This window comes from Dufourea novaeangliae, unplaced genomic scaffold, assembly GCF_001272555.1.
Source record: "Dufourea novaeangliae isolate 0120121106 unplaced genomic scaffold, ASM127255v1 scaffold139, whole genome shotgun sequence".
In the NCBI taxonomy this organism is placed as follows: Eukaryota; Metazoa; Arthropoda; class Insecta; order Hymenoptera; family Halictidae; genus Dufourea; species Dufourea novaeangliae.
In genome coordinates, this window is record NW_015374013.1 from 86836 (window position 1) to 111309 (window position 24474).

Genomic DNA, 24474 nt, shown 5'->3' on the forward strand with positions numbered 1-24474 from the left:
AACGGTCCTGATCCACCAAGCAAAGATAGAACGACAACGGTTTCGTCCAAAAAGTCAGGTTATATCACTCGCGTAACGTTGAATCTGGCAACGGATCAAACAGACTCACCGAGACGATGCTCTCTGGTAACTAGGTCCGGGTGATCATCGATCACTGGTTCCCCGTCGTCGCTCCAACGATATCTTGTCCCGTCCAACGAACCAAAAACTAAAGATGAGGATCAGGCACTGTTGGCGAGGACCACGACGGTTGTCGGCGATGATCGAAGCACACGATCAAAACGACACGACTGGATTGTGTTGTGTGTGTACATGTATAATGACCGTAGTGTGATAACTGAGGCACGAAAAGCGTGTATGTCCCCCTATCCCTGTGTACCCGTAATCCGTGCCCGTCGTAACGGTCGCACCAGTGTACTTGTTCCGTACCCGTGCGCGGCAAGTATCAGACTGAGGGTTGTTTCGGCGCGACTCAACGCGCGTCGCTACCGCACCGCCACCCCTCGACCAACCAAAGCGGCTTCTCGCCTAGACCACCGGTGTGTGTCTTTCGTTCTCTATGTATTCCGTCGACTATTGTCTCGCAAAGCTATTGGCTCCGAATTCGTGCTTTTTAAAGCTCTCTCCGTGTGGCACGCGTTACGTGGATCCTCGCACCCGTCCCGTGGCCTCCTTTGTCTGTTCCCCTTCCCACCAGTCTAGAGTTGCTTAACCTATCGTCCGATACTTCCCGTTTCCAATTCAACCAAGGAAGCCCCTATCACCCAATTCGACAGACTAATTGCTGGCTTGGAATTTCGAAAAAAAATTTCGACCTCGAGATGGTTTATCATGAATGAATAACTAGCTCGATCAGTGAAGAATCAAGGGGGGCTCTAGGGGGAGCTGTAGCCACGGTTGCCACGTTACAGGGGCACCCGTTTCATTTCGTTATGATTAAATGTTATTTAATTTTATTTAAAAGTAATTTCAATTTTTTAAGATTTATTTATTTTCTTGTGCTGTATTGCAAAATATCCACCCCCCCCCCCCATGCTAGGGGCCCTCCGAAAATCTGATAGCCCTGGGCCACAGAAAGTTTTAATCCGAGCCTGAGTACGATGTCCTCTTCGTTCGCTATTCTTTTCCTGCGACGAAACGAATCGCATAATACTATGATAACAATACCACGCACGTAACTTTGTAATTACTGCTGTATGAAATTCTCGCATATGTACATAAGTTAAAACCCGTTCGAAATTTTCGATAAGATTACAGGATAAATTGCACGATCGACGAGTAAAAGTACTCACTTCGTGGCTAGAACGTTAGACAATTCAGGGGACAAGGCGTAATAATGACTGCGTGTCGTTTCGCCAGGAGACTTTTCTTGTTTCTCGGATGTAAGTAGTCGATACGTTTTTTTATTTTTTTTTAGACACCACCATTATGCTACTTTCAATGTATTTATGCACGAAACGTTATCCATGCAGACATTTCGTACCGTTCGCAACTATGCCCAGTGAAAGCAAACGAATTCCAGCTTCCCTCGGTGGATCGAATAGTCGGTGGATCACCGATCGACATCACGAAGGTCCCGTACATGGCAAGTAATCCTTATTATTTTTCGTTCCTTACGTTTTAATTCGAGCTCCCTTACGACCGTTAAGAAATCATATATAACGATAATGGAGCAAAGTAGTTCCACCCAGTGCTGAAACAAGGGGGGTCTAAGGGCGGGGAGGGGGGGCTTTCGCCCCTGGACACAGGGTGCCCCGTTCTAAACCTTCCATTTCGTTATGATTAAATGTTATTTAATTTTATTTAAAATATATCTCAATTTTTTAAGATTTATGTACTTTGTTGTGCTGTATTACAAACAATCCATACCGCTTTTCAACCAAGGGAGCCCCCGAAAATCTAATAGCCCTGGGCCACAAAAAATTTTAACCGGGCCTGGTCCCACCGATGAACTTCTTCTCCGTGTACAGTTATCGTTCATGGTAAATGGCGACCACGTATGCGGTGCTGGTATCATTGGACGAGAATGGGGTATAACAGCGGCTCATTGCGTGATCGAGTCAGTATAGAAAAATTTCTTCCCGCGATAATGCGAATCACGTCGTACAGGACGATAATTCGACCGTTACAGATTCATCGATAGTCCTTACAACTTCGTAAGCGTTCGCAGCGGATCGAACAGGCACGATTACGGCGGGATCGTTCACAATGTCACGTACATGTCCTACCACGAGAAATACGATTCTGGCAACAATGATTACGACATCGCGGTGTTCAAGGTGGATCCGTTTTTTCGCTTCAACAACGTTACGCAACCGGCGAACCTGCCAGAAAACTCCCGGTTCTACGACACTGATTGGGGTTTGGTGGCCGGTTGGGGTGACTTCATCGTACGAAATCCTTTCGCAAAAGTCCTAAGGTCAATTTCCCTATTTCTAATCACTAGACTGCGGATTTTATGCATTTATAGCTTACTGGGCTCTGTGAAATACAATAAAAAACCAAATTTTCATCGGATCCAACGAGTTTTATATTTTAGTCTGAATCCGATAAGATACTTAAGAGGGAAAATAAATGTCTACAATTGCTCCTGCCTGTATGAATTACTTTAAAAACTTTTATTTGGAAATAAAAATCTGCAGTCTTCTAATCACCGTCCCGATTTCTGCTCAGTACGTATTTTTTTTTTTTTTATTTAGTGCAAAAAGTTAAATAACACATTGATTGCGCAAAAAATTATTTCAGTTTAATAGAAATAAATTTAATACGTGTGAAATAAATATAATACATGATTAGAAATAGGGACATTATTCCCAGGTCACTCCACACGAAATTGGACACATTTTAGAGCACCATTCTTTTTTAAATTGTTGATTTTACAGCTGTTTAAAATTTAGGGTCGACCATTTTTCAATCTCATTGTTACACTCATTATGATCAGTTTCTTAGGTATGATTTATTGAAAAAAGGTTGAGCCTAAATTTCAAACAGCTGTAAAACGAACAATTTTAAAAATTGTCAAAAATCCTGCGAGATACGTTTATATATCGCTAAAGACTGCAACATATCCAAATTTGAACAAAATCCGTAATGGTGCTCCAAAAATTGCCCGATTTAGCGTGGAATCGTTTCAAACGGAATCGTGGATTTTGTAGGATTTCGATCCGGTATTGTCGAACAACCTGCAGTACGTGATTGTGCCGAAAGTTTGCCGAAAACTTTGCGCGGAAGATTACCGAAATCGGTACGAAATCACGGACCGTCAAGTTTGCTATGGATTTCAGGACGGTGGAAAAGACTCATGCAAGGTAAGCGTCAAGCCAGGGCCATTCCTATGTTGTTGGTCGCCCGGGTGTAAAAACAGCTTCTACTACTTCAAAATTTTGCATTTGATAAACAACCTGCACTCCCGCCAGGAACGGCTCTGCGTCAACCATCTTTGTTTCAGAAATCCAAGATTACGATTGTCAACATTTCTGTACAGGGTGACTCGGGCGGTCCATTGGTCACCAAGAATTTCACCATGATCGGTATCACTTCGTGGGGCGACGATTGCGGTAAACCAAACTCACCGGGTGTTTACACCGATGTCATCGGCCTCGTGGACTGGGTCAAGAACAAGACGACTGTATAAATCTATTCCCGTCTGTATTTCGTGAACGGTGCCGTTTTATTGTTAGTAGGGGAAATCGAAGCAAATCGGTTCAAAATAAGAATTCAGTCCGTATTTGTTATACCCTCATGGAAACGAGCAAGGCCGTTCCTGGTTTGTTGGCCGTTCGGGTAGAAAAACAGTATCGCCGCCCTGATTGATTTACTATTATTCAATTAAGAATTTGATATCCAACGTTTACTTTTATGTATATATATAATAATGATAATAATAAAATATTCATTTTAAATAAATCCTTAAAAAATGGATGATTTTATTAAATTAATTTATACTAAATAATTAGCTTTCTAAGCTTGGACTATTATGTTTTTTACTATCAATCAAGAAATGATCCGATCGCCTCGATCTACCCTACACAGAAAAATTCTTTCACCGATCTATCCTTCGACATTCCGATTCGGTACGGTCCAGTCGATGGTTTCCCCGTCCGTGGAAATCACAAGTTTGCCCAGCTTGAAGTTCAAGATATTCATTTTCCTCAGGGCCATCAGTTTCTCGAACACCAGCCGATAAAATCGTGGCAAACGATCGTAACCACCAGCGTCCGCCAGCGAATCGTTGTAATCCCATTGTTTCTCCATTAACTTATGCGCGTGCCGTTTCTTCGCCGTTTTCAGGCTCGAATCCTCCAACATAAACGATCTCGGTGGTAGACTCGTTCGGTTCTCCAACACCGCGAGAAAGTATTGTACCTGAGAGAAATTTACGTTGACCTTAGAATCGGTTTTACGGCGGTTTAGTTCGTGAAAAAATATACACTAGATTCTATACTTGTATGTGAAACAAGGGAAACGGTAGGACGAGAGAAAGGAGTCCAACGAAACACATCGTCGGATGATCGATGTTCACGAGATGTTTGTACAGGGGAGTTACGTAATTATCATCCACGCGTATTCCACAGTTCTCGTGCAGAAATGGAAAGCTCTGTTTGTACCCGGTACAAAACATGAAAACGTCAGCAGTGACGGTGGTTTGGTCCATTAAAATGAATCGTTCACCCTCTATTCTGTCCACGCCCGTCACCTGAACCATGTTCGTCGGCAATGTAACCGTCCACCTATTTGTTTGAAATGCAAACGTGCAATTATCGTGTTTACAAAAATCGGTTCCCAACGGGGACTTAAACCGGTATAATTTTTATACCGGTATTATGCCATCAAAGCTATACTAAAACCGATATACAGTGGACTCTAACTATATTGCCACTCTATATGGAATTTAGCATGTAGGGAACTCTAAACTCATTGCCATTTTACTCCCGTACAGCGTCGACCGTGGCAATATAATGAGAGTTCATTGTATTACGAAAAACCGAAATAAATACCGGTATTTTTTAGGTTTCTATAAGGGTGGGGCTTATATAGGGTTATATAGGACGAAGGTTTAATCGAAAATATCGGTATAATACCGGTATTTCACGTTTCGTTAGAAGTCCCTGGTTCCTAGTGAGTATACTAGTGTATACGTTCGATACCTTTCGGTGTTGTGGCTTAAATATACCCGTGACGCGTGATGAGTCAAATCGATCCCAATATCGATTCCGGAAGCGGATGCTCCTAAAACCAAAACAGTCTTTCCGGCGAACACGTTTGGTTTACGATACGAATGACTGTGTATTATTGTCCCTGGAAATGTCTCAATCCCAGGTATGTTCGGCACGTACGGCTCGAAGTAATGTCTAAATCATTCGGATAAAGAAAATACGATACAGATTCACTATAAATTCCGTGGACGAAACGTTGCAGAAATTTTGAACGTACCCGTTGCAAATCATCATGACATCGTAAACAAGCTCTTCCTCTTCGCCAGTTTTCAACCTTTTTATTCGAACGACCCACTTGTCCTCGCCACCGGCCGATTCGTCCACTCGAACGGACGTCACTATCGTGTTGAACTGCAACGTTACAGTAGAAAATTTGATATCCCTGGGCCGGCAAAATCTTAATCCAGGTCTGAATAATCGTGTAGAACAAGTCAGGACAATAATCAAGAGGTGTCTGTATTGCATTCACCTGTATATGTTTGAGCACGTCGAAATGCTCCGCGTAGCATTTCAGATAGTTCAAAACCTCCTGGCGCAGGACGCAGCAAGGCTCTTCGGCGTTCATTGCCGGATAATCGGGGAAGTTCATGATTTTCGCGGGTAAATTCGTTCTGTAATGGAACCGCAAGTTTTTAATTGAAAAAAACAAACGTAATTATCGTCTCGTGTCGATCGTGAGTATAAAATCGAACCTGAGATCCTGGTACATGCTCGAGTGAATAGGCAAACCGTGCTTGTCCAGTCCAGTCTCCTCGACGTAAACCCACGTGCCACCGACATTGTCTGTTTGCTCGTAAACGTCCACCTCGAACTTTAAGTGTCCCCCAAAGTGTCTGGCAGAGCACAAACCCGCTGCACCGGCTCCTATCACGCACACCTTTTTCTTCCTCTGTCGCTCGGTCATCTCTGTACTCGGGCGTATTCTACGATTAAAAAATTATATCGAAATATCCGGGGCCCAAATCATTCACGGTCAAAAGATTTTCCCATCTCATTCCGAGAATCAAAGATTCACTAACCAGAATTACAGCTCTATCATATACCCTTTTTTAATTATATCATTGCAATGTCTTGTACTTGATAGTTATTACAGTTTATTCTACGTTCTTTAAGCATTCAATCCCACGTTTAGAGATTGAAAAAGATTTAAAATGATACTGTAAATTTGATTAATATATGAAAATAATTCAATTTCGAATAATGTTTGCCGTTCCGACCATAAGGTACTGTGCAAATTCCGGCAAGAATCATTCGCTCGGGAAAATCAATTTATTTTACCCGTGGCGCCATCCGTGGCAAAACGCTGAAACTGGTAGACAAATTTTACCGACTAGTAAGTGAACGCGAGGCGACGGTGGCGCCGCCCGCGGCAAAACGCCCAAGCTTCTAGGCAAAATAGTTCGCTGCCCTCCCGCTAGATGGCGCCACCGTCGATTCCTCTTCACTTACCTGTCGGTAAAATTTTCCTACTAGTTTCAGCGTTTTGCCACGGATGGCGCCACGGGTGAAATCATTTGATTTTCCAGAACAAATGATTCTTGCCGGAATTTACACAGTACCTTATGGTCGGAACGGCAAACATTATTTGAATCTCGATTACTTATTCCAATTACACTTACAGCCTTATGTGCATAGGTTTTGCATCATAAAAACAATACATAAATCTTGAGAAACGTGAATGGATAGTAGTTGCTAAATAAAAAGAATTAAACAAATTAGCACAAATTAGGAATACTAGAACTGAAATCTGTTTGTGTACGCAATAGCGTGCCAGAAAAATTCACCAAACAATCTGACACCTTTGAAACATGTATTTAATTATCATTTGCGTAACTTTTCTGCATTTTTCCTTATACCTATCCCGACCATTGAAATTCAGTATGTACCATTGTATACCACGGCGTAAAAAAGCTCTAATTTTTGTAGCTAATGACTCTCGCATTGTCGGAGTCAGTCAGAGTAGGGCGCACGACTGTTTTGACCACCGATACACATATTTTCATTCCTTCGGAACAGCTGGTTCGAATAAATTTTAAAACCTTTCAGAATCCATTACAAACAAAGGATGGCGGAGATCAAGATTTGAAATTTGTATCGTTAAATCACAGATCTAATCGCCTTTTAATCAATTTGTTCAGTTCTTTCGGCTTTAACCTAAATATAACAAAATTTCCAGAAACAATTATATCTATTGTATAAAAAATCGAAAAATTAAGAAACCATGTTTGCAAGTTATCAACTACAACTCGGATGTCAGTTCTTTTCGAGATTCAGAACCACGAACTTTCGTGGCATTGTCGATCGTAAGATTAGTACCACTTACTTGACATAAATTAAAACACGATGTCTTCTTCGTCTACTCTCCTCAACTAAACTATATCTTTTACTCGGTTTTTTAGCCACTTTATATCTTAACTAAGCATAAATAAGGGGGGAAATTACGTAAACAGAGCAAAACAGTTGACAACGGAAATAATAACGAATAAACCACAAACCCACTATCACTGTATTATCAACATAATTTCAATATTATATTCGTGTGTCATGCATGATAGGCAATTGTCTCGCCAAGTGTGCCGCGATAAAGTGATAACAAAACAGTTCAGACGCGTACAATTAACTATATGAACGTGATCAACGATTAGAAGTAAAATATTTATTGCGTTATTCCTTAATAACATTATCGTGTAAATAATCGTAACGTTAATCTTACGGTCTATATTAATGATCGTGGTGAATCCAGTTATACCTAGTACTGAGCAATTAATTGTAAAGAGTCTATGTTACAGCGACACATATCTCTATGTATAGATCTCAGTCGACGCATCGTATATACCACACTCAAACGAGAGTTACCGTGTATAAAAAATGTTCTCTCTCTCACACATTTCTTCCCCATATAACATTCGTTTAGTAGAACAGTACAAATGTAAATGCTAAACGCGAATTGTGGACGTCGCGTAGAATACATGGAATTACCTCTAATCGGACTTTGCAACCGGTTGCAAACAGTATCTCAAAAAGTAAATCGTTTTGGTTTCCATAGGGCAGAATCGGCGAGTCACGGGAGGGAAGCCAATAATACGTCCCTCTCGAAAGTTCTATGTAAAAAAAAAAAAAAAAAAAAAAAACAAAACACACACACACACTTATTTGCGGTTGCATGGCAAAATCGTTTCACGATTTGCCTGCGTTCGCGCGTCACTCCAATATTCGTCGTTTTTCCGGATGAGTTCTCTTACCGGACTAGAAAAACATCACTCTCGCACGCGGATCGTGGAACAAACAGTTCGAATACACAGTTTCTTCGCTAGCTTTGTAAGAATTATATACAATATATGTATATGCAGGGTGAACCACCTAACTTTGCCACCGTTAATTATTCTCTTATTTGTCACGGTACAAAAAAATGGTTCGGGAGAAAGTTAGTGTATTTTAGGGGTGAAATTAAGCTATGAGATTGAAGGTCATCGTGACAAATAAGAGAATAATTAAGGGTGGCAGAGTTAGGTGAGATACCCTGTATATTATCCATGGACACGCGTGGATGTTTCTAACCGACAACGACCGATAAACTGCTGGGTACCTCTGAACCCTTTTACGCGTCGAAGATTCGTCGAATTCTGTACTCTCGAAAACATACTGACAATCCATTTAAAGAACTTAAAACTTAACTCATAATATGAATACGTAAAATGAACTCGACCTAAAAACGAACAAGTACAATGCTCCGCCAAAATCCATCGAACACGCGTTAAGGTACGAAGAAACCACGTTTCCTTTGAGGAACCGCCAAACGAGAATATCTTTTGTCTTTCTATCCCTTTCTTTTCTTTTTTTTTTCTCTGCTTCGCCCGAGAGAAGTTGTGGAATGAAGCAATTTTCCATTGAAAATCGAAATAAATATGATAAATAACCCGATTTGCATTCCTGGTTAATAATAAAAAAAAAAAAAAAAAAAAACAAACGCTTCGTCGTTTGAGCCTCAATGTGTGAGAGGTCGATCCGTAGTGTTCCATTCGGAAGACTAATTTCTTCATGCTCGATTTTTCTAATGCCACTCTCCTTCGACGATCCATCAAATTATAAAACTCGACGAAAACAATATATCACCTGTAAACATTTCAACGCAACAAACAGATCAACAAATAATCTCGTCCCCCGATTATCTCCCATTCTTTGCTTGTTCTCAGTCTATTGATCCTCCGCATACATCTTATGTACGTATAGTATATATAAATCTATATAAGTATGCGTCCACGGGTCGAGATACGATTCGTCATATTAAATACGTATCGGCAAAAAAAAAAACGAAATTCGTGCAATTGGGTACAAATACATATACCCCCCCTTAAGTTGACTAAATCGAACGAAATCGACAAAATTGATTCGATGCACCGATTCGTCGACACTGTTTCTTTTCTTGCCGTTGTATATATTACAATGCTTCGCTTTCTAATTTCTGCGATATAAATACACTTTCGATCGTGTACAACGTTCGCGACGATACTCTAAAACACACTGTGATTAAGGCTACTGTGGAAAATTCGACGGGAAGCGACGTTTCCTTTCATTCGTTTGTTTTTTTTTTCCTATTCTCTGTTCGTGCCGTTCGCAGTGGCTCTCGCCCGATTAACATCTATAAATTACGTATTCGTTAAATCCACGTGAAGTTCCATAGAAGTTCGAACGTTCGAAATCTCTCCGCGGGATGCCCGCGCAATTCGACGCCACCGATACTCGTGTGGGTTCCTTCTGCATCGTCGAATTCTCGGCTAACAATCCCGTTTACGAGCGATTTTTCACGGAATCTCGCGGTAACTAGTATAATAATCTGAAATCTCTCCGAAATAGGATAATCCGGGAAGCGTTTAACGAACACTGTTGGACCGTACCGTAATATAGACAAGATATAGCAGTAGTCATTTCATCCAATGTATTTGTTCGTCCCACTTTTCTGGGGCGACGTCGCCCCAGTTCCATTTTAGTGTCACTACCCACCGCAGATTCACCGTTCTCATAACGTAGATGTCGCTAAAATCACATGCTTTTTTAAGGTGTCGGTACTACAGTTTCGGTGGGCCATCAACTCCTATCAGATGAAACGTCTACTCTTATATCTCGTCTGTGACTGTAGCTTCCGACGAGCAGCTACGACGACTGGGGCAGTACGTTTAGATTTATAACTGTAACCGTGACCCCAGTACGCCGTCGTTACGTTTGTAAAACCTTCGTACTCCAAGAATATATATATGGACACATAATATGTATGTACGCATGCTTTGGCAAATGTCCTCTTTCCTTGTTTCCTCGACTCGGTTACGCGATAACTTTCGTGTCTTCGCGTTTAAACTGTACACGTACGTATTCCGGCATCGCAAGCGGACTCGAGCGAAAGTTCCACGTAAAGAGTACCCATCGAATTTCCCTGGGCGTTTCGAAACGAGATACGTCGACGGAAATTCCGTTCACTCGCCGATACGCGCGTCTTCGCGTTCCACAAACGGAAATTACGTCTTGCCAGGGTGAGACAGACCCATAAGAATAAACAGTATTCAAACGGTATGACAGTCGCAAAGTCACTCCTCGTATCGTGGGCGCGTTACAATAATTCAAAATACATCGGTTATCCCCGGTCGCTTCTATATATACGTATAATATGTACAAAATTCCTTTTGTCGAGGATGATTGCAGATAAGCAAGGCTGGCCTAGACGGGCCCGAAACGGACACGAGTCAGAAAATCAATATACAAACGACAAGAGAGAAAAAAAACAAAAGGAAGAGAATACACGATGGAGAAAACCGAAAAGAAATATTTTATACAAATATACTCCTTTACATCTACACGGACTCGCATCTCAACCACGAATTCGCGATTCGAAAAGAGATTATCTCTCTCTCTCTCTCTCTAACAATGCCTGTCCGGGACTATTACGTCGTGTGTGTGACGCGGGCAATCATACATTGTGTACATATATTTGGCGTAAACCTTTGATTCGTAGTGTTGAACGTGTTTTTATTTACTAAAATATAAATCCGTGTGCATTCTCGATAGAAGAACAATCGATCGGCGGTAGTTTAGCGGTGTTTTACACTTGGTGAATTTATTTCAAATACTGAAATAAATCTTAAACCGAATGTTTATTTCGCATAAATTTCAGTAACTCCGAGACCAAGTGGTAGGAGGCCTTTCCCTTACGTCACATTTTCCCATAGCGGAAACCGAGTTTGCTCGTGAGGATACGTATAAAATAGCTAATGCATCGTTCGAACAAATTAAGACACCTCTGTCCCGTGCGTGCATTCCTACCCCCGATCGTACAACGGACGATTACCTTCGAATTGACGAAATGATTCTCGATTCCTAGTTCGATATACGTGTGTATAAGACGTAGAAAAAAAATCGGTTCGCTACGCCGCGTTATCGTGCAGCGCAACACCGCCATATTCTCGGCGGTCCAACGAGAACTACTTTCAGTTGTTCCGGGATTTTCGGGATCGGGCGGATTTCGTCGATTGTACCGGGTTACATACTCTCGATATATATGTATATATATCGTAAGAAATTAATTACATTCGCATGCGAAGACTATACGCGCAGTTCAACGTACAGAATATACAGGGTATTCCGCTTAAAACAGCCCACCTAAATATCTTCTCTATCTGCGATCATACGAGAAATGTTTTTTACGTAATTTAAATGGTCTAAGAGACGAATCAGATGGTAAAAAAAATTATATAATTGAATTTAACATTTTCAGAAGTAAATTTTACATTTTTAGAGTGCAAGGCCATTTCAAGGTCATACTATCATACATGGATAAATGTGTAATAATGTTGACTCTAACATACGACAGGAAAAAATTACGTGAATATACGTAAAAAAACATGGGTGACTTTGAAAAAAAACTATTAATATAAATGACTATTAAAGAATTTTTACCGCCATCCGATTCGTCTCTTGAAACTATTTAAAATACGTAAAAAATATTTTTCATATGATCACGGATAGAGAAGATATTTAGGTGGTTTGTTTTAAGGGGAAGACCCATGTATATGTACCGCGTTAAAAATTATTTCGGCCATGCTCTGGCAAAAAAACCCACGCCTTCGAACATTCTACATTTACGAAGGTGAGCGTTCTGTCGTTTAGCTCTTCCGGTGACGCGTATCACTGAGAAGAAAAAAAACAAAATCGTTTTCGATACGACAACGATCTGCGCCATTGCAGAAGTACCTTTATCTTGTTTCTATATAGTATACAATTTTCCGTTTTGTTTCTCGTCTTTTCTCTGCTACGGACGATCGAAGCACGTTTATTCCGTTAACGAGACTGATCGCCAAAAAGGAGCACAAACAACACACCTCCCCGTTACGTTTCACGTGTGCCACGCGTGCGTGTCTCTCTGTTGCTTCCGTGACTCGTAACGAGAAACGAAATATTGGAAGATCCGGATTGTATGTACGGTAACGTTGACGGTGAATTCTACACGTTAACCCTCGCTCACCGAAGAAAGGGAACTGCGCGTCGAACCGGCCGTATGATGGGTCAAGTCTGGAAGATCCGTGGGCAAACACAACGGTATCGCGCTCGGTCCGTAAATCGCCTCCTGTTCCTCCAGCTGGAGAGCAAACTGCTCCTCCAATCTCTGTAACGGAATGTCAACGAGCTTTTAGAAACGAAACACAGGTAACATGTGTCGGTCACGAGGGAACTGAGACGTTCCCACGCTGTACCAGGCACCGATTTTCACAAGAAACTGACTCAAGTTCAATGATCATGGAGCTGATCGTTGTTACTAATAATTTTGTAATTTTCGATAGCTTATTGTTACTGTAATCGCATCAACAGATCTGTTATTTGACTGACCTTGTTCCATTACCCTAGTAGACACACCGTTCTGATATCCACTCGTGGAATCTCTTTTTTCTCTCGACGATTTTCGTCGGTTAGGTTCCATGTATTTAGGAGTACGTAACAACGTATGGGGGGATATAGTAATAGAATCGAACGTACACATTGGGAGAACGATAAGTATACAACATATATAGCAATTACCACAATTACCACCGACTCACCCCTGTTGTGTTATAATCGTACAGTTTCAGCTGACCAGTCGAAACACTGTTACCGATAATACGATCGACGATGTAAGTATCTATATAAAGGAATATACAGGGTTGCCCAAAACTCACTGCACAATTTTAAAGTGTAATAACGTTTTCCAAAGAGTGCGCCACTGTCAAGAACAAAACGATGGCCATTTAAAAGGCATAACAAAACTATAAAAGCATTATCGTAAATTTTTAAATACGCAATAAAGTTATTCTATTTTTAAATGGTCTAGTGACTTTTGGGCCACCCCGTATAAAGATGACCGCGAAGCAGCGTCTCCCGTTCGGTCGAAAAGCATACATTCTTGTCGTAGGGAAACGACGAATCTAGTCGATAGACGAATTTATGAGTATCTGGAGCCGTTTGAGTCCGCTGTGACATCGCGAGTTGTTTTCGAACCGAACGTTTGACGCGAACTTTACGAACACATTATCTGCGATTGCACGAAAAATTCGCTACATAATGACACAACACGGAGCACGAATTCAATGGGAAGTTAATCAATATGCCAACACATTTTCTCCCACATTTCGATGCTCGGGACAACAACTATGATTTCTATCGAACAGTGAGAAGCTCCTGTTTTTCTTCGTTTTTTTTTTTTAAATACTTGTATATACATATATATATATATACTCGTTGAATCTTTGTTACTCACGTAATGTGTCTAAAAATATACAATGTTATAAATTAATGGATCTCCATAATACGCATATACAGACTCCTCTCGATTATCGTTCCGAACTTGGGTCTGCGCCAGGACAATAATCTTATAGGGAGAAATGCTTTAGACCCTCGTAGATTAATTTTTTTTTGCCAGGAGCCTGAGCCTAGGCAACAAAAACAGAGAGACAACAAAGTATGCGCTTGATTGGTTCCATGCCTTCCCCCCCCCCCCCAAGTGGTGGAGATAACGCATGGACAATAATCGTGTAGAACAAGCCGGACGATAATCGAGAGGAGTCTGTATACCATTAAACGTGGCTTTACGTGTTATTCGACCTTCGTGCGAGCCCCTAAAATGTTTATACATACGTGATACCTTCTTTCTAGGCTTGGTTACGAACAATATATTATTATATATATGTATATCAAGATGTATTAAATGTATACAGGGTGTTCCGCTTACAACAGCTCACCTAAATATCTTCTTTATCTGTGAGCACACGAGAAATACTTGTTACATAATTTAAATTATACATGGATAAATGCATAATAATGTTGGCTATAACATACACCAGTTAAAATTACGTGCACATACGTAAAAAAAACCATGGGTGACCATAAAAAAACTAACGACTCTTTTAAAGAACTTTTGCCGCGATTCGATTCGTCTCTTGAACCCATTATTAAATTACGTAAAAAATATTTCCCGTATGATCACAGATAAGGATACTTAGATGGCCTGTTTTAAACGGAACACCCCGTATATATTAAAGCAGATAGTGAGTAAAGCGGAGATGGTTATCCTTCGATGCTAAAGACACGATAACAATAGAGAAGTTTCAAAGTAACCTCGTTCGGAGCAACAACCAGAAGTTACAAAGAATTCACGATAGAACTAGAGCAAAGAAAGAAAAAAAAAACACACAAATATTAACCAAACATTTTTACTTGGAAACTTCTACGAAAGGGACAAAGGACACGAAGAGGCCGGAAAACGAATCAATTGGAGCGTTATCTACGAGGCGAGGAGGAGGATGATGGCACCAAGTCCGGTTTGGAGTGGCTTCGCGAAAGCATGCCGTTTACGGAATTGGTGTCAGAGCCGCCGACTCTCAGCGACACCCTCGGAATAGTGAACGGGGACGGTGATGCGGGGGTGGAGCGGGGCATACGGGGCGGCGATTTCTTCCAGCTTTCGAAATGAAGGATGTTAGAATAGTCTAGAGGGGGAAAAGAGAGACCACTAAGACCCGAGGGCAAATAGTCTCGGTAGCGAGCTTCCAACGCTTCCATTTCAGCCGTCAGCTCAGCCTCTAACCTCTATAACAAGTACATTAATACTTATTTCAGTATGGCCGGTATCCGGGCACCCTTTCAGAATTTATATGACGATCGAAGTTACAACGGTTTCGTACCTCCTCTTGTTTTCTTTTTTTTTTTTTTTGTTTCGCTGTAATGGGCCGATCATAATAATCCGGGAGCCAGTGAACTTTTTTCTTACTGTCATTTGATTACAGCTGAAAATTTGTGAGGATTTAGTTAACTTACAAGGGAAGCCACGGAAGTGTCCTCCTCCGATTTTGATGAAACTTCGTATGTCTGCTAAGCAGTCAAAAATAACGGATACGTATTTTTTTTTATCGGTTGAGACGTGACTTTAAGGGGTGAAACCACCGAAGCCTCACTAAAGCTTCACAAATTTTCAGCTGTAATGAAATAACGTAAGAAAAGAGTTCACTGGCTCCCAGACTATAAGGAGGTTTCCGATATACTAATGCAAATAAGAGAACGCAAAACTGGTACTACTCGCGAGTATTCCTAGCGACCTCTATAATCTGCAGAGCGGAGAAGGATCGATAACACTGTTCAACACAATTTTTGATCTGCAATATCCATTGGAAGACCCTTGTTTAGTTTCTCGTCCAGATCACGAATCCGGAAGCAAAATTTCTGCATCACCCTCAGTTTTTGGAAAATATAAACTTTTGTAAAAACACCTGATTTCGGCCAAAAATGACGTATTACGTGAAAACTAAAAACGCTTGAAAGTTTAATTTGACCTTGAAAGATACAGGAGAGTTACAGGAAACTCTCCTCTACATTTCAAAGTTAAAATGAACTTCCTAGCGGCTTTAGTTTTCGCGTAATACGTAATTTTTGGCCGAAATCGGGTGTTTTTAAAAAAGCTCATGTTTTCCAAAAACTGAGAGAGATGGAGAAATTCTGCTTCCGAATTCGCAATCTGGACCAGAAATTCTACAAGGATCTCCCAATGGATATTGCAGATCGGAAAAAAAGTTTGAATTTGTTGGACAGTGTACGAACGGAATTACGCGCGCTCGATAACTCTACAGGATAAGAAAAGAAAATAAAAGAAAAAAAAAAACTGAAGAAAGACAAAAGGGAGAAAAAAAACCAAGAGTGCAGAATGATAAACAGTAGAGCGATACAAATGTCGTTTTTACCTGTTTCCGAGGCTTCAATTGCGCTTTCCATTCGCGCAGCTCCCGGCTGTAAGTTTCCTCCAGCTCCTTCAGCTTCATCGTTTCGTGCTCCATCAGCATTTTTCTCTTCTCATTCTGCAGCTGTTCCAACTCTTTGATGGTCGCGTCGCTTTGCGCTCTTACCTCCTCCAGTTGCCTGGAGTGCTTCAGCTCGAATCGTTGCTGTTCCGCTCTGTACCTCTTCTTCTCGTTCTCCTGGAACTTCTTCAATTTCTCCCTCTCGGCGTCGGGATCCGGCGCGATCACGGACGATATCGAGATCCTCATCGACTCCCGGAACATCATCTCCCGTGCCTTCATCTCGTTACGGATTCGTTTCGGTAGATTTCTGCGTTCGACCGTCTGTCGCTTGACGAGCTCCTCCTCCTTCCTCTGATTCATACGTTTCATTTGTTCCAGTTCTTTCTCGTGCCGTATAAGCATCTGATGCCTCTGCAGGAAGAAAATGTCCTTTAGCTGTTTCTTCAGCAGCTGCTGTTTCTCGTGTATGTGCCGTTCCTCTTGCTCCCAAATGGCCGCCTCGCGGGCTCTCATCAGCTGTTGCTTCTGCTGCAGGAATTGCCTCTCCATCAAGGCGATCTTCTCGCGATGACTGTCCGACAGCCTACGCAACGACACCTCGTGACTCTCGTTCAGCTTGTCCAAGAAATGCTTCTCCCTCTCCTCGTGTTCCATCTCGAGCTTCTCCTTTCGTATTTTGAACGCGCTCAACTGCTTCAGTTCCCTTTCCTGCTCGCCGCGAATCTTCTTCGACGCGAGCCTCAGGTCCGCCTCCTGCTGCGCCTCCGCCCGCTCGATCTGTTGCCTCTGTTGTCGTGCAAGCGTCTCCAAATCGGTCTCGGCGTTTCGCTCCAGGAGCTGGCGTTCCTGCTCGAAACGTTTCTCTTGTTGATCCTTGTTGAACTGCGCTTTCTGCGACAGATCCTGGAACTGCTTCTGCTCCATCTTCTGCAGCATCTTCAACTCCCTCAGTTCCTGCTTCCTGAAGATCTGATCGTCGTATACTTTCCCGTTCTCGTCGTCGCCGTATATCACTTTCGACGTGGTCGTCGTGACCACGACGCCGTCTATCTCGAACTTTCTCGTCCGTTTCCGCGTCTTTTTCTTCAGATTCATCATCTGTATGTCCTCTTTCGTTTTCGTCGGTCGTTGTATGTCGCGAGCGTAATCGGGCTTCCGCCGCAACACCACTTCCTCCTCCGTTTCCGGCGTTTGTCCCTGACCGATATGATTCTCCTTGTTCGATTCTCTGCTGTCCTGACTGATCGTGGTGGAGATCGACTCCGCGTCGGACCGATCTATACTCTTGCTCGGCGTGTGAGATCTCGTCGATCCGGACTCGCTCTGTGATCTGGATCCCTCGAAGCTGTCCGGTGATATACGTTTCTCCTTGTAAACCTTGCCCGCGTCCTTCTGTTTGATCGTCTTCATAACCTTTTCGTCGACGCGATTCACCGAAGGCTTGTTGTCGTTCTTTATCAGACCGTTTATCTTCTTCGTGTTTCTGTCCACGTCGTCGACATCCACGGCTTCGACAGTCGTTCCAGCGACTATCATTTTCGTTATTTCGTCCCCGCTGTCGCTCTGCAACGAGGCTGTCCGAACGGCGTCGTGTTTGTTAAGTACGGAGGAGTCTTTCACTTGTTCCTTGTCCTCGCCGACGGTGACCACGGAAACGTGACTAGTGTCCTGCAATTCGTCTACAATTGGGCTCACGATCAGCACCTCGGATTCGTCCAACTTCTTGCCGACTCTCTTGGACGTGTCGGTGAGAACGATCGGTTGCTCCTGCGGCGTGTATTCTAAACTGTCGAGACTAGGAAATCCGTCGTCGTCGGTGGAACTTTCGTTGACTTGCGTCTTGTTCAATTCATTCGCGACGATCACGACTTCGGACGTTGGAGATGGACGTGAAGAAAGAGTCGCTGCGGGCGACACCGCGTCGACCAACACCGGCGGATGCGTCGTCACGACTGTTACTTGGCTTATGTTACTTGCCAGACTGTTCGATAAATCTGGACTGTCGGCCGTAATCCGGACGGTTGATGTATTTGGACGTATATCTTGGTCAGTTTTACCTAGAAATTGTATTACATATTTGTAAACACTTAAAGGGATGGCAAGGTTGTGGAAATCGCTTTTGGAACGGCACTATGTGGAAGTTATTAGGTTAGGTTTGGGTTAGATCTTTTTGGATTCGAACTCGGGTCCGCAACGTGGTAAGCAGGTACTCTACCAACCAGACTGCTTGACACGTGCAAAACTATAAACAAAAATATCTCGAAAACCGATACCCATTCTGTGGAAATCCATGAGGATTTTTTACTATTATATGTGTACTATAATGTTCACATAGTGCCGTTCCAGAAGCAATTTCCACAACCGTACCTTCCCCTTGTTAGAACCGGTGATAATTGGCGACAAATTGTCGGCACTGCTACATCGAAAATATAGAAACTATAAAGCAAAGTTTCGCGTTTCTTACCAGTAATGACAACTACGTTGTCCCCGCTGCCTCTTCTAGAAGTACTTCTACTTCTAATAGGTGTCGACGTGATCACTGACACGTTTACCGAAGAGCCTCTCTTTTCGCTGTTTAATGCATCGTTCGCGGCATTCTCGTGACTCTGTTCCTTGTTCAACCACTTCTTCTTTTCTCGCCGGCCATCGAATTCCTCCGGGAAGTTTTCCAACGAATCGTACCTGGATGATCCTTCGCTGTGACTTTTAATAACCGTTTCCCCTTTACACATTCCATAATCTGTTTTGATGTTTTCGGTGGAACAAGCCTTGATGATATTCTTCTCGGACGCGATCGCATTTGGAGTTTCTTGGCGCGTCAATGTCTCTAAAGACGGAACATTCCTCCGCATTTCCGAGTCCATTGAGAAACGTTTTTCTAAAACTGCATTCAACTTGTCCTCGACTGATTTTCGTTTCTCTTGCAGGCTCTTGCGATTCTCTTCCGTGGAAGACTGTCGTGTCACTTGCACGTCGACAGCGGCTTTTTTGTAGATTCTAAAATCAATCAGACACGTTTTGATCTCGATAACATTAATCGGTATTAAATATAAAATGAAAAAAAAAAAAAACATTTGAAAAGGCAATTTATAGAAATAAACACGCACCTGTTTTTTTCTTCCAAAGAGGACTGTTTATTAAACACCGGCTTCGTCCAATCTTCTGTCAATTCTGGTCGAACAGGTGCAGATTTTCTCTTTTCTTCCGAAGTTAACTGAGTCCTCAACGATGGATTTGCTTTACTATCTATCGATTTTTTTCTAACGTCGACTTTCTTCTCATTATCCAAATTATCCTTCCCTTTTTCGTTACCAGCTGTTATTTTCTCTAAACTACCTTTAACGTTTTGCTTCTCATTGAGTGTGTCTGTATTTGTTTGTTCCCTTTCTATATCTGTACTCTCTGATAATGCAGTTTTCTCTCGCTTATTTTCATCGGCAATCTTACATTGATCTGATATCTCGACAGCACTTTGTTTATCGAAGATCTTCGAACTATTTTCCTTGTCATCGTTTTTGCTATCCTGACGCATTAGGGGTGGAGGAGGTGCAGGACCTTTTTCCCGTGATACTCTACGTTCATTGATTTCACTTGTACTAGGGGGTTTAGGTGCCTGGAACATAGATTCGTATATTGTCGATATTCGCAATTAAAAATATAAGCAGATAATGTAAAATAGTTACTTGTTTCTTCTCAAGAGACACAGGTATGTTCTCTTTCGATTCCGCTTTCCGTAATTTCTTATTCCTGTCCTCCTTTTCACCATCTCTATTGATCTCTCTTTTGTTGCTCTCTTCTTTTTTCGCGGATACGGGTGATGCGGCAAGATTTTCTTTCTCAGAGACTAAAAGAACATTAATCGATTTACCAATTTCATTTTGTTTTATGTAGCTGTCGTATCAAGATTAACACTTACTCTTAACATCAGCGTCACTGCGCATAGATGCAGAGTCATCTCCGAGTTGATCCACCTCCAGAGGAAGCTGTGATGTGCGCTGCTCCTGAAATATTTATTTATATTGTATTCGTACAGTAAAGTTCGATCATTTAATTATAGTGCCCGGATCAACAAAATATGTATTTTCTATCCTGAAAACCGCGTGATGTCTCAAAGAGATTAAAAATTCTGTAAAATAACGAAAACATTACTATACGCGTCGATATATCAGATAAAATGAATGTAACATTAATAATCAAAATCTAAACATGACCGCCGAGGTATATTACATATAGCTTATGCATTGCAGTCAGAAAAGGAGGGAAAAATATAATGAAAAATTATAGTGATACACGTAAAACCATGACATTATTCAAATCAAAGTAGACAGCACTTATTGCATAAGCTACTGACCTGACAAATGCAGGGGTGATGGGGCTGGCGAGGCCCAGGAGAGCCGCATGCACAGCCAAATTATCCAAATTACAATAACATATTTATTAGGATGTCATAAGATTAAATATAGAAAAGAAACGTAAAGAATATTCTAGAAAATTTTATTAAATCGCGATCCTGTAGAAAGATGTGAAACGAATATGGAATGTAAGAAAAATCGGAAATGCTCATTCCCTTTAAATAAAAACCATTTTGCCATATTAATTTGGCAAATTAAGAGTAAAAGATAATTAAACATCAAGTATCGCATGCACGAATGTACTTCAGAGAATTATTAACATTTATCATGCATGAGTACATAAAATGTAATTATATATCTTATAAATGATTTCACGTTAATGAGACGTAAGAATGCAAACAAAACTATTTGGTCCTACGTATAACCAATCATCTGGAGTGTAAACGAATATTCTCTAATTTATTTATTACTGAACAACAACTAATACGTTTATATGTTTCATTCAAAAGCAGCTTACCAATCCGCTGATATTGTTCTCTGTGCTTTTTCGCCTTTTTAGCCTTCTATCAAAACGAAAGCGTGTAACAATGTACATACACAAATATGTTAATTCTAACTATCAATTTGCAGAGAAAAAGGTTAACTTTGCCTAAATGATTCTGATAACTCTGTGTATGCAGTATAATAAATTCAGTTTCTCCATTATTAAACGTAATTATCGTTGAAATTAACTGAAAAACAAAATCTACCTCTGCTTCCTCATCGACCAATTCCTCTTCGACGACGTCCGCTTTGTACTCCAATAACAAATCCCGAATCGGTTTCGAATCCAAATTACGATTTATGAATGAATACTTTAATAATTCCTCAGCTGTAGGTCTTGATGTTGGATCCTTTATAAGAGCTTTTGCAATAAATTCGTTGAAGTCTTTACTCCATTTCCCAGGTTGATCGAGTTTCGGTGGATCGCTCTTTTGTATTTTAAGAAGTACCCGCATTGGTGACATTTCATGATTCGGTGGTTCCATTTGCGCGAATTCAATTAGAGTTATTCCAAGAGACCAGATATCTACCTAGATATCAGAAAAATACAACACAAAGTTAAAAGTACTCTATAATTACCTGCTAGATAATTAATACGTTGCGTTTATAAATCGAAAGTTCCATACTTACTTTGAAATCATAAGGATTATCTCTAAATGTTTCGCATAATACTACTTCTGGTGCCATCCAATATGGTGTACCAATAAACGTATCGTGTTTCTGTAACGTATGTTTATTTTTCGCGGACACTCCGAAATCAGCTGTGAAGTCAAAAACTCAGTAGCTTTCTCTTAATGTAGTGAACGTAAAGAAAATATTGTTTACTGAAATATAAAAATTACCAATTTTCACACCACCAGCCATTGTTAACAATACATTTCCCGCCTTTAAATCCCTGTGAATTACTTTAGATTTGTGCAAAAATGCAAGACCCTTAGTCATATGCTGACATATGTAGGCTATTTGTGGTTCTGTTAAAGCTTTCTGTAATTCGACCATTATGGAATCAACAGCACCGCCGTCACAGTATTCTATTAACATCTGTAAATTTATAAATATTATTAGATAAAACATGATTATCCTTGTAAACACTACACAATCCAAAAACATACCCATAATTTGCCCTCAATAAAATAAGCTTCGTGTAATTCAACAACATTTGGATGTTTACACTCTGATAAAATATCTATTTCAATCATGAAATCGCTAAGATCATCTTCTCCTTCGAGTGCACACATTTTTGCAGCAGCAAGCTGATGTGTTTGTTTATGTTGTGCCTAGAAAACGCAAAAAAACATTCGATACGCGATTGTCGAAATGAAACATATAAATTAAACAGCTACGTTATAATGTTGGCTGTAAGATTACCTTATAAACTTTGCCAAATGCTCCGTCTCCAAGTTCACCCACCATTTCCCAGAATTCTTCTGGGTTGCAATCCATTTTAATATTATTATATAACTTCTTTTTCTTTGCATCATTACCACCAAAGTGGAATGCTTTCTTCAAATTCGACAAGAATGACATTTTTGCAATATTTGTTCAATACACTTTCATGTATAAAACTGTACTTCTATTACATTATGTTATAAGATTCATTAATATATACACTAAAAGCAAGCAACTACTTTAAATCTGCGCATAAACATAAACTTATGCAGTGCTCGAATAATTCATTGTTACATGAAACATTTACAAGATGCATAAAATCATCTTTTCTTTTTCTTTAAATACCACCTTTCATACTCCTTATTGTATTAATGTATTTTCTAGCACAATAGAAAATGTTTTATGAAAAAAGATATTGTTCAAATCCCCATTTGATACCAGGGGATCGTACCAAATCTCTCCCGCATCTTGGTAACTTATAATCTATGCTGAGTAATTGATAGATTCATTGTATAATGAACAGCCATGTATGCACCAAGAATGAAACCCATCATTAATAATCCCTATTTTTCTTCTAATAGACACAGCTGTAATGAAAAGAGAATTAAAGAAGGTTATTGATTTTCTGCATATAAAATTAATAATTTACTACTAATAATAGAAAGAAGTGAAGTATTTAGCTGCTTTCTTTAAGAATACTGCCTGCAATACTATACAAATTCCATTGATAGAGAAAACTGGGACACATAGCTAACAGAACAACATTCCAATTAAAGAGACCTCTAGTTTTATATACTGTGGCATAAGTTTGTCTGAAATGCTTTGCAAAATTGAATCTACTACAAATGATTGCAATAATATATGGTTTTTAACCCATAAGACTTAGTATTATAACAAGAATTACATATACAATAACATTGATAATATAGCAGAAGTCACTTAAGAAGATTGATTTATCAGAGATAAAGATAAGTTAGTTGTGATAAACTATCAGACATCGGTGAGATAAATAAAATAAAAATAACATTTGAACAAAGGTGTTGTCAAATCGTATATTGGATAGTTAATGCAATTATTTGTGTTCACCTACAAAATCTCTTTTTGCTTTTATATTCTACCGTACTTTAATAAACGGTTTTTCAGCAATAGTATTCATTTAATTTTAGATTAAATAATTGCAATAACAGTAAAGATCTGCATCATATAATTCTTCAATATGGTCGGTTGTTTCATTAAAAAATCATATCAGACTGCATTGTACGTTTTTTCCAATGTTTTAATAATTACTATTTGTTTCCCAAAAACTGTCAAATTTGTTAAAATTAAATTTCAATCGTTTTCAAGATATGAAATAAAAGTGTACATGTATATAGTTCAGTAAACGTGACAATGTTGAAAAATTCGGCTCGCTACAGAATATAAAAACAGAAATCTGCTAAAACATGTCGAAACTTGGCAGTCACGAGATTGACACAATTTTGACAAGTAATCTTCAGCCGTGTCTGGCCGCCATCGTTTTGTAAATACACTTTCCCCATCTTCCATGAATCGGAAATGTATCGTCGATGAAATTCGTCAAGACGGAACTAATTAACACCGATTGAAAATGAGTTCTACAAAGAAAGCAACGCGTGAATGCGTTTCAAGTGCATCTTGAGAAATTTT

General features: G+C 40.4%; 3 protein-coding genes across 3 annotated transcripts; 1 reads left to right on the forward strand and 2 right to left on the reverse strand.

Annotated features, from left to right (window-relative positions):
- The first annotated feature begins 1975 nt into the window (after positions 1–1975).
- On the forward strand, positions 1976–3854 carry LOC107188660 (vitellin-degrading protease-like). Its single transcript, XM_015576989.1, has 4 exons — positions 1976–2059; positions 2132–2390; positions 3156–3308; positions 3485–3854. The coding sequence occupies exons 1-4, from the start codon at positions 1980–1982 to the stop codon at positions 3632–3634; spliced, it is 642 nt and encodes a 213-aa protein (XP_015432475.1). The 5' UTR covers positions 1976–1979; the 3' UTR covers positions 3635–3854.
- Positions 3855–4074: 220 nt separating this feature from the next.
- LOC107188657 (flavin-containing monooxygenase FMO GS-OX-like 2) lies at positions 4075–7620 on the reverse strand (the record flags this gene model as incomplete). Its single annotated transcript, XM_015576987.1, has 7 exons — positions 7540–7620; positions 5909–6139; positions 5686–5827; positions 5434–5567; positions 5148–5351; positions 4445–4730; positions 4075–4365 (listed from the first exon to the last, which is right to left on the reverse strand). Coding segments are annotated over exons 2-7 (1269 nt in total), but the record flags the coding sequence as incomplete, so codon positions are not given.
- A 4629-nt stretch (positions 7621–12249) lies between these two features.
- Positions 12250–23001, reverse strand: LOC107188614 (STE20-like serine/threonine-protein kinase). The gene is made up of 13 exons (XM_015576933.1): positions 22789–23001; positions 22533–22697; positions 22263–22461; positions 22051–22181; positions 21627–21950; positions 20442–20526; positions 20209–20369; positions 19633–20138; positions 18990–19522; positions 16466–18582; positions 15020–15320; positions 13298–13377; positions 12250–12867 (listed from the first exon to the last, which is right to left on the reverse strand). Exons 1-13 carry the CDS (start codon positions 22945–22947, stop codon positions 12712–12714), a joined length of 4917 nt encoding a protein of 1638 aa, XP_015432419.1. The 5' UTR covers positions 22948–23001; the 3' UTR covers positions 12250–12711.
- Positions 23002–24474: the final 1473 nt, after the last annotated feature.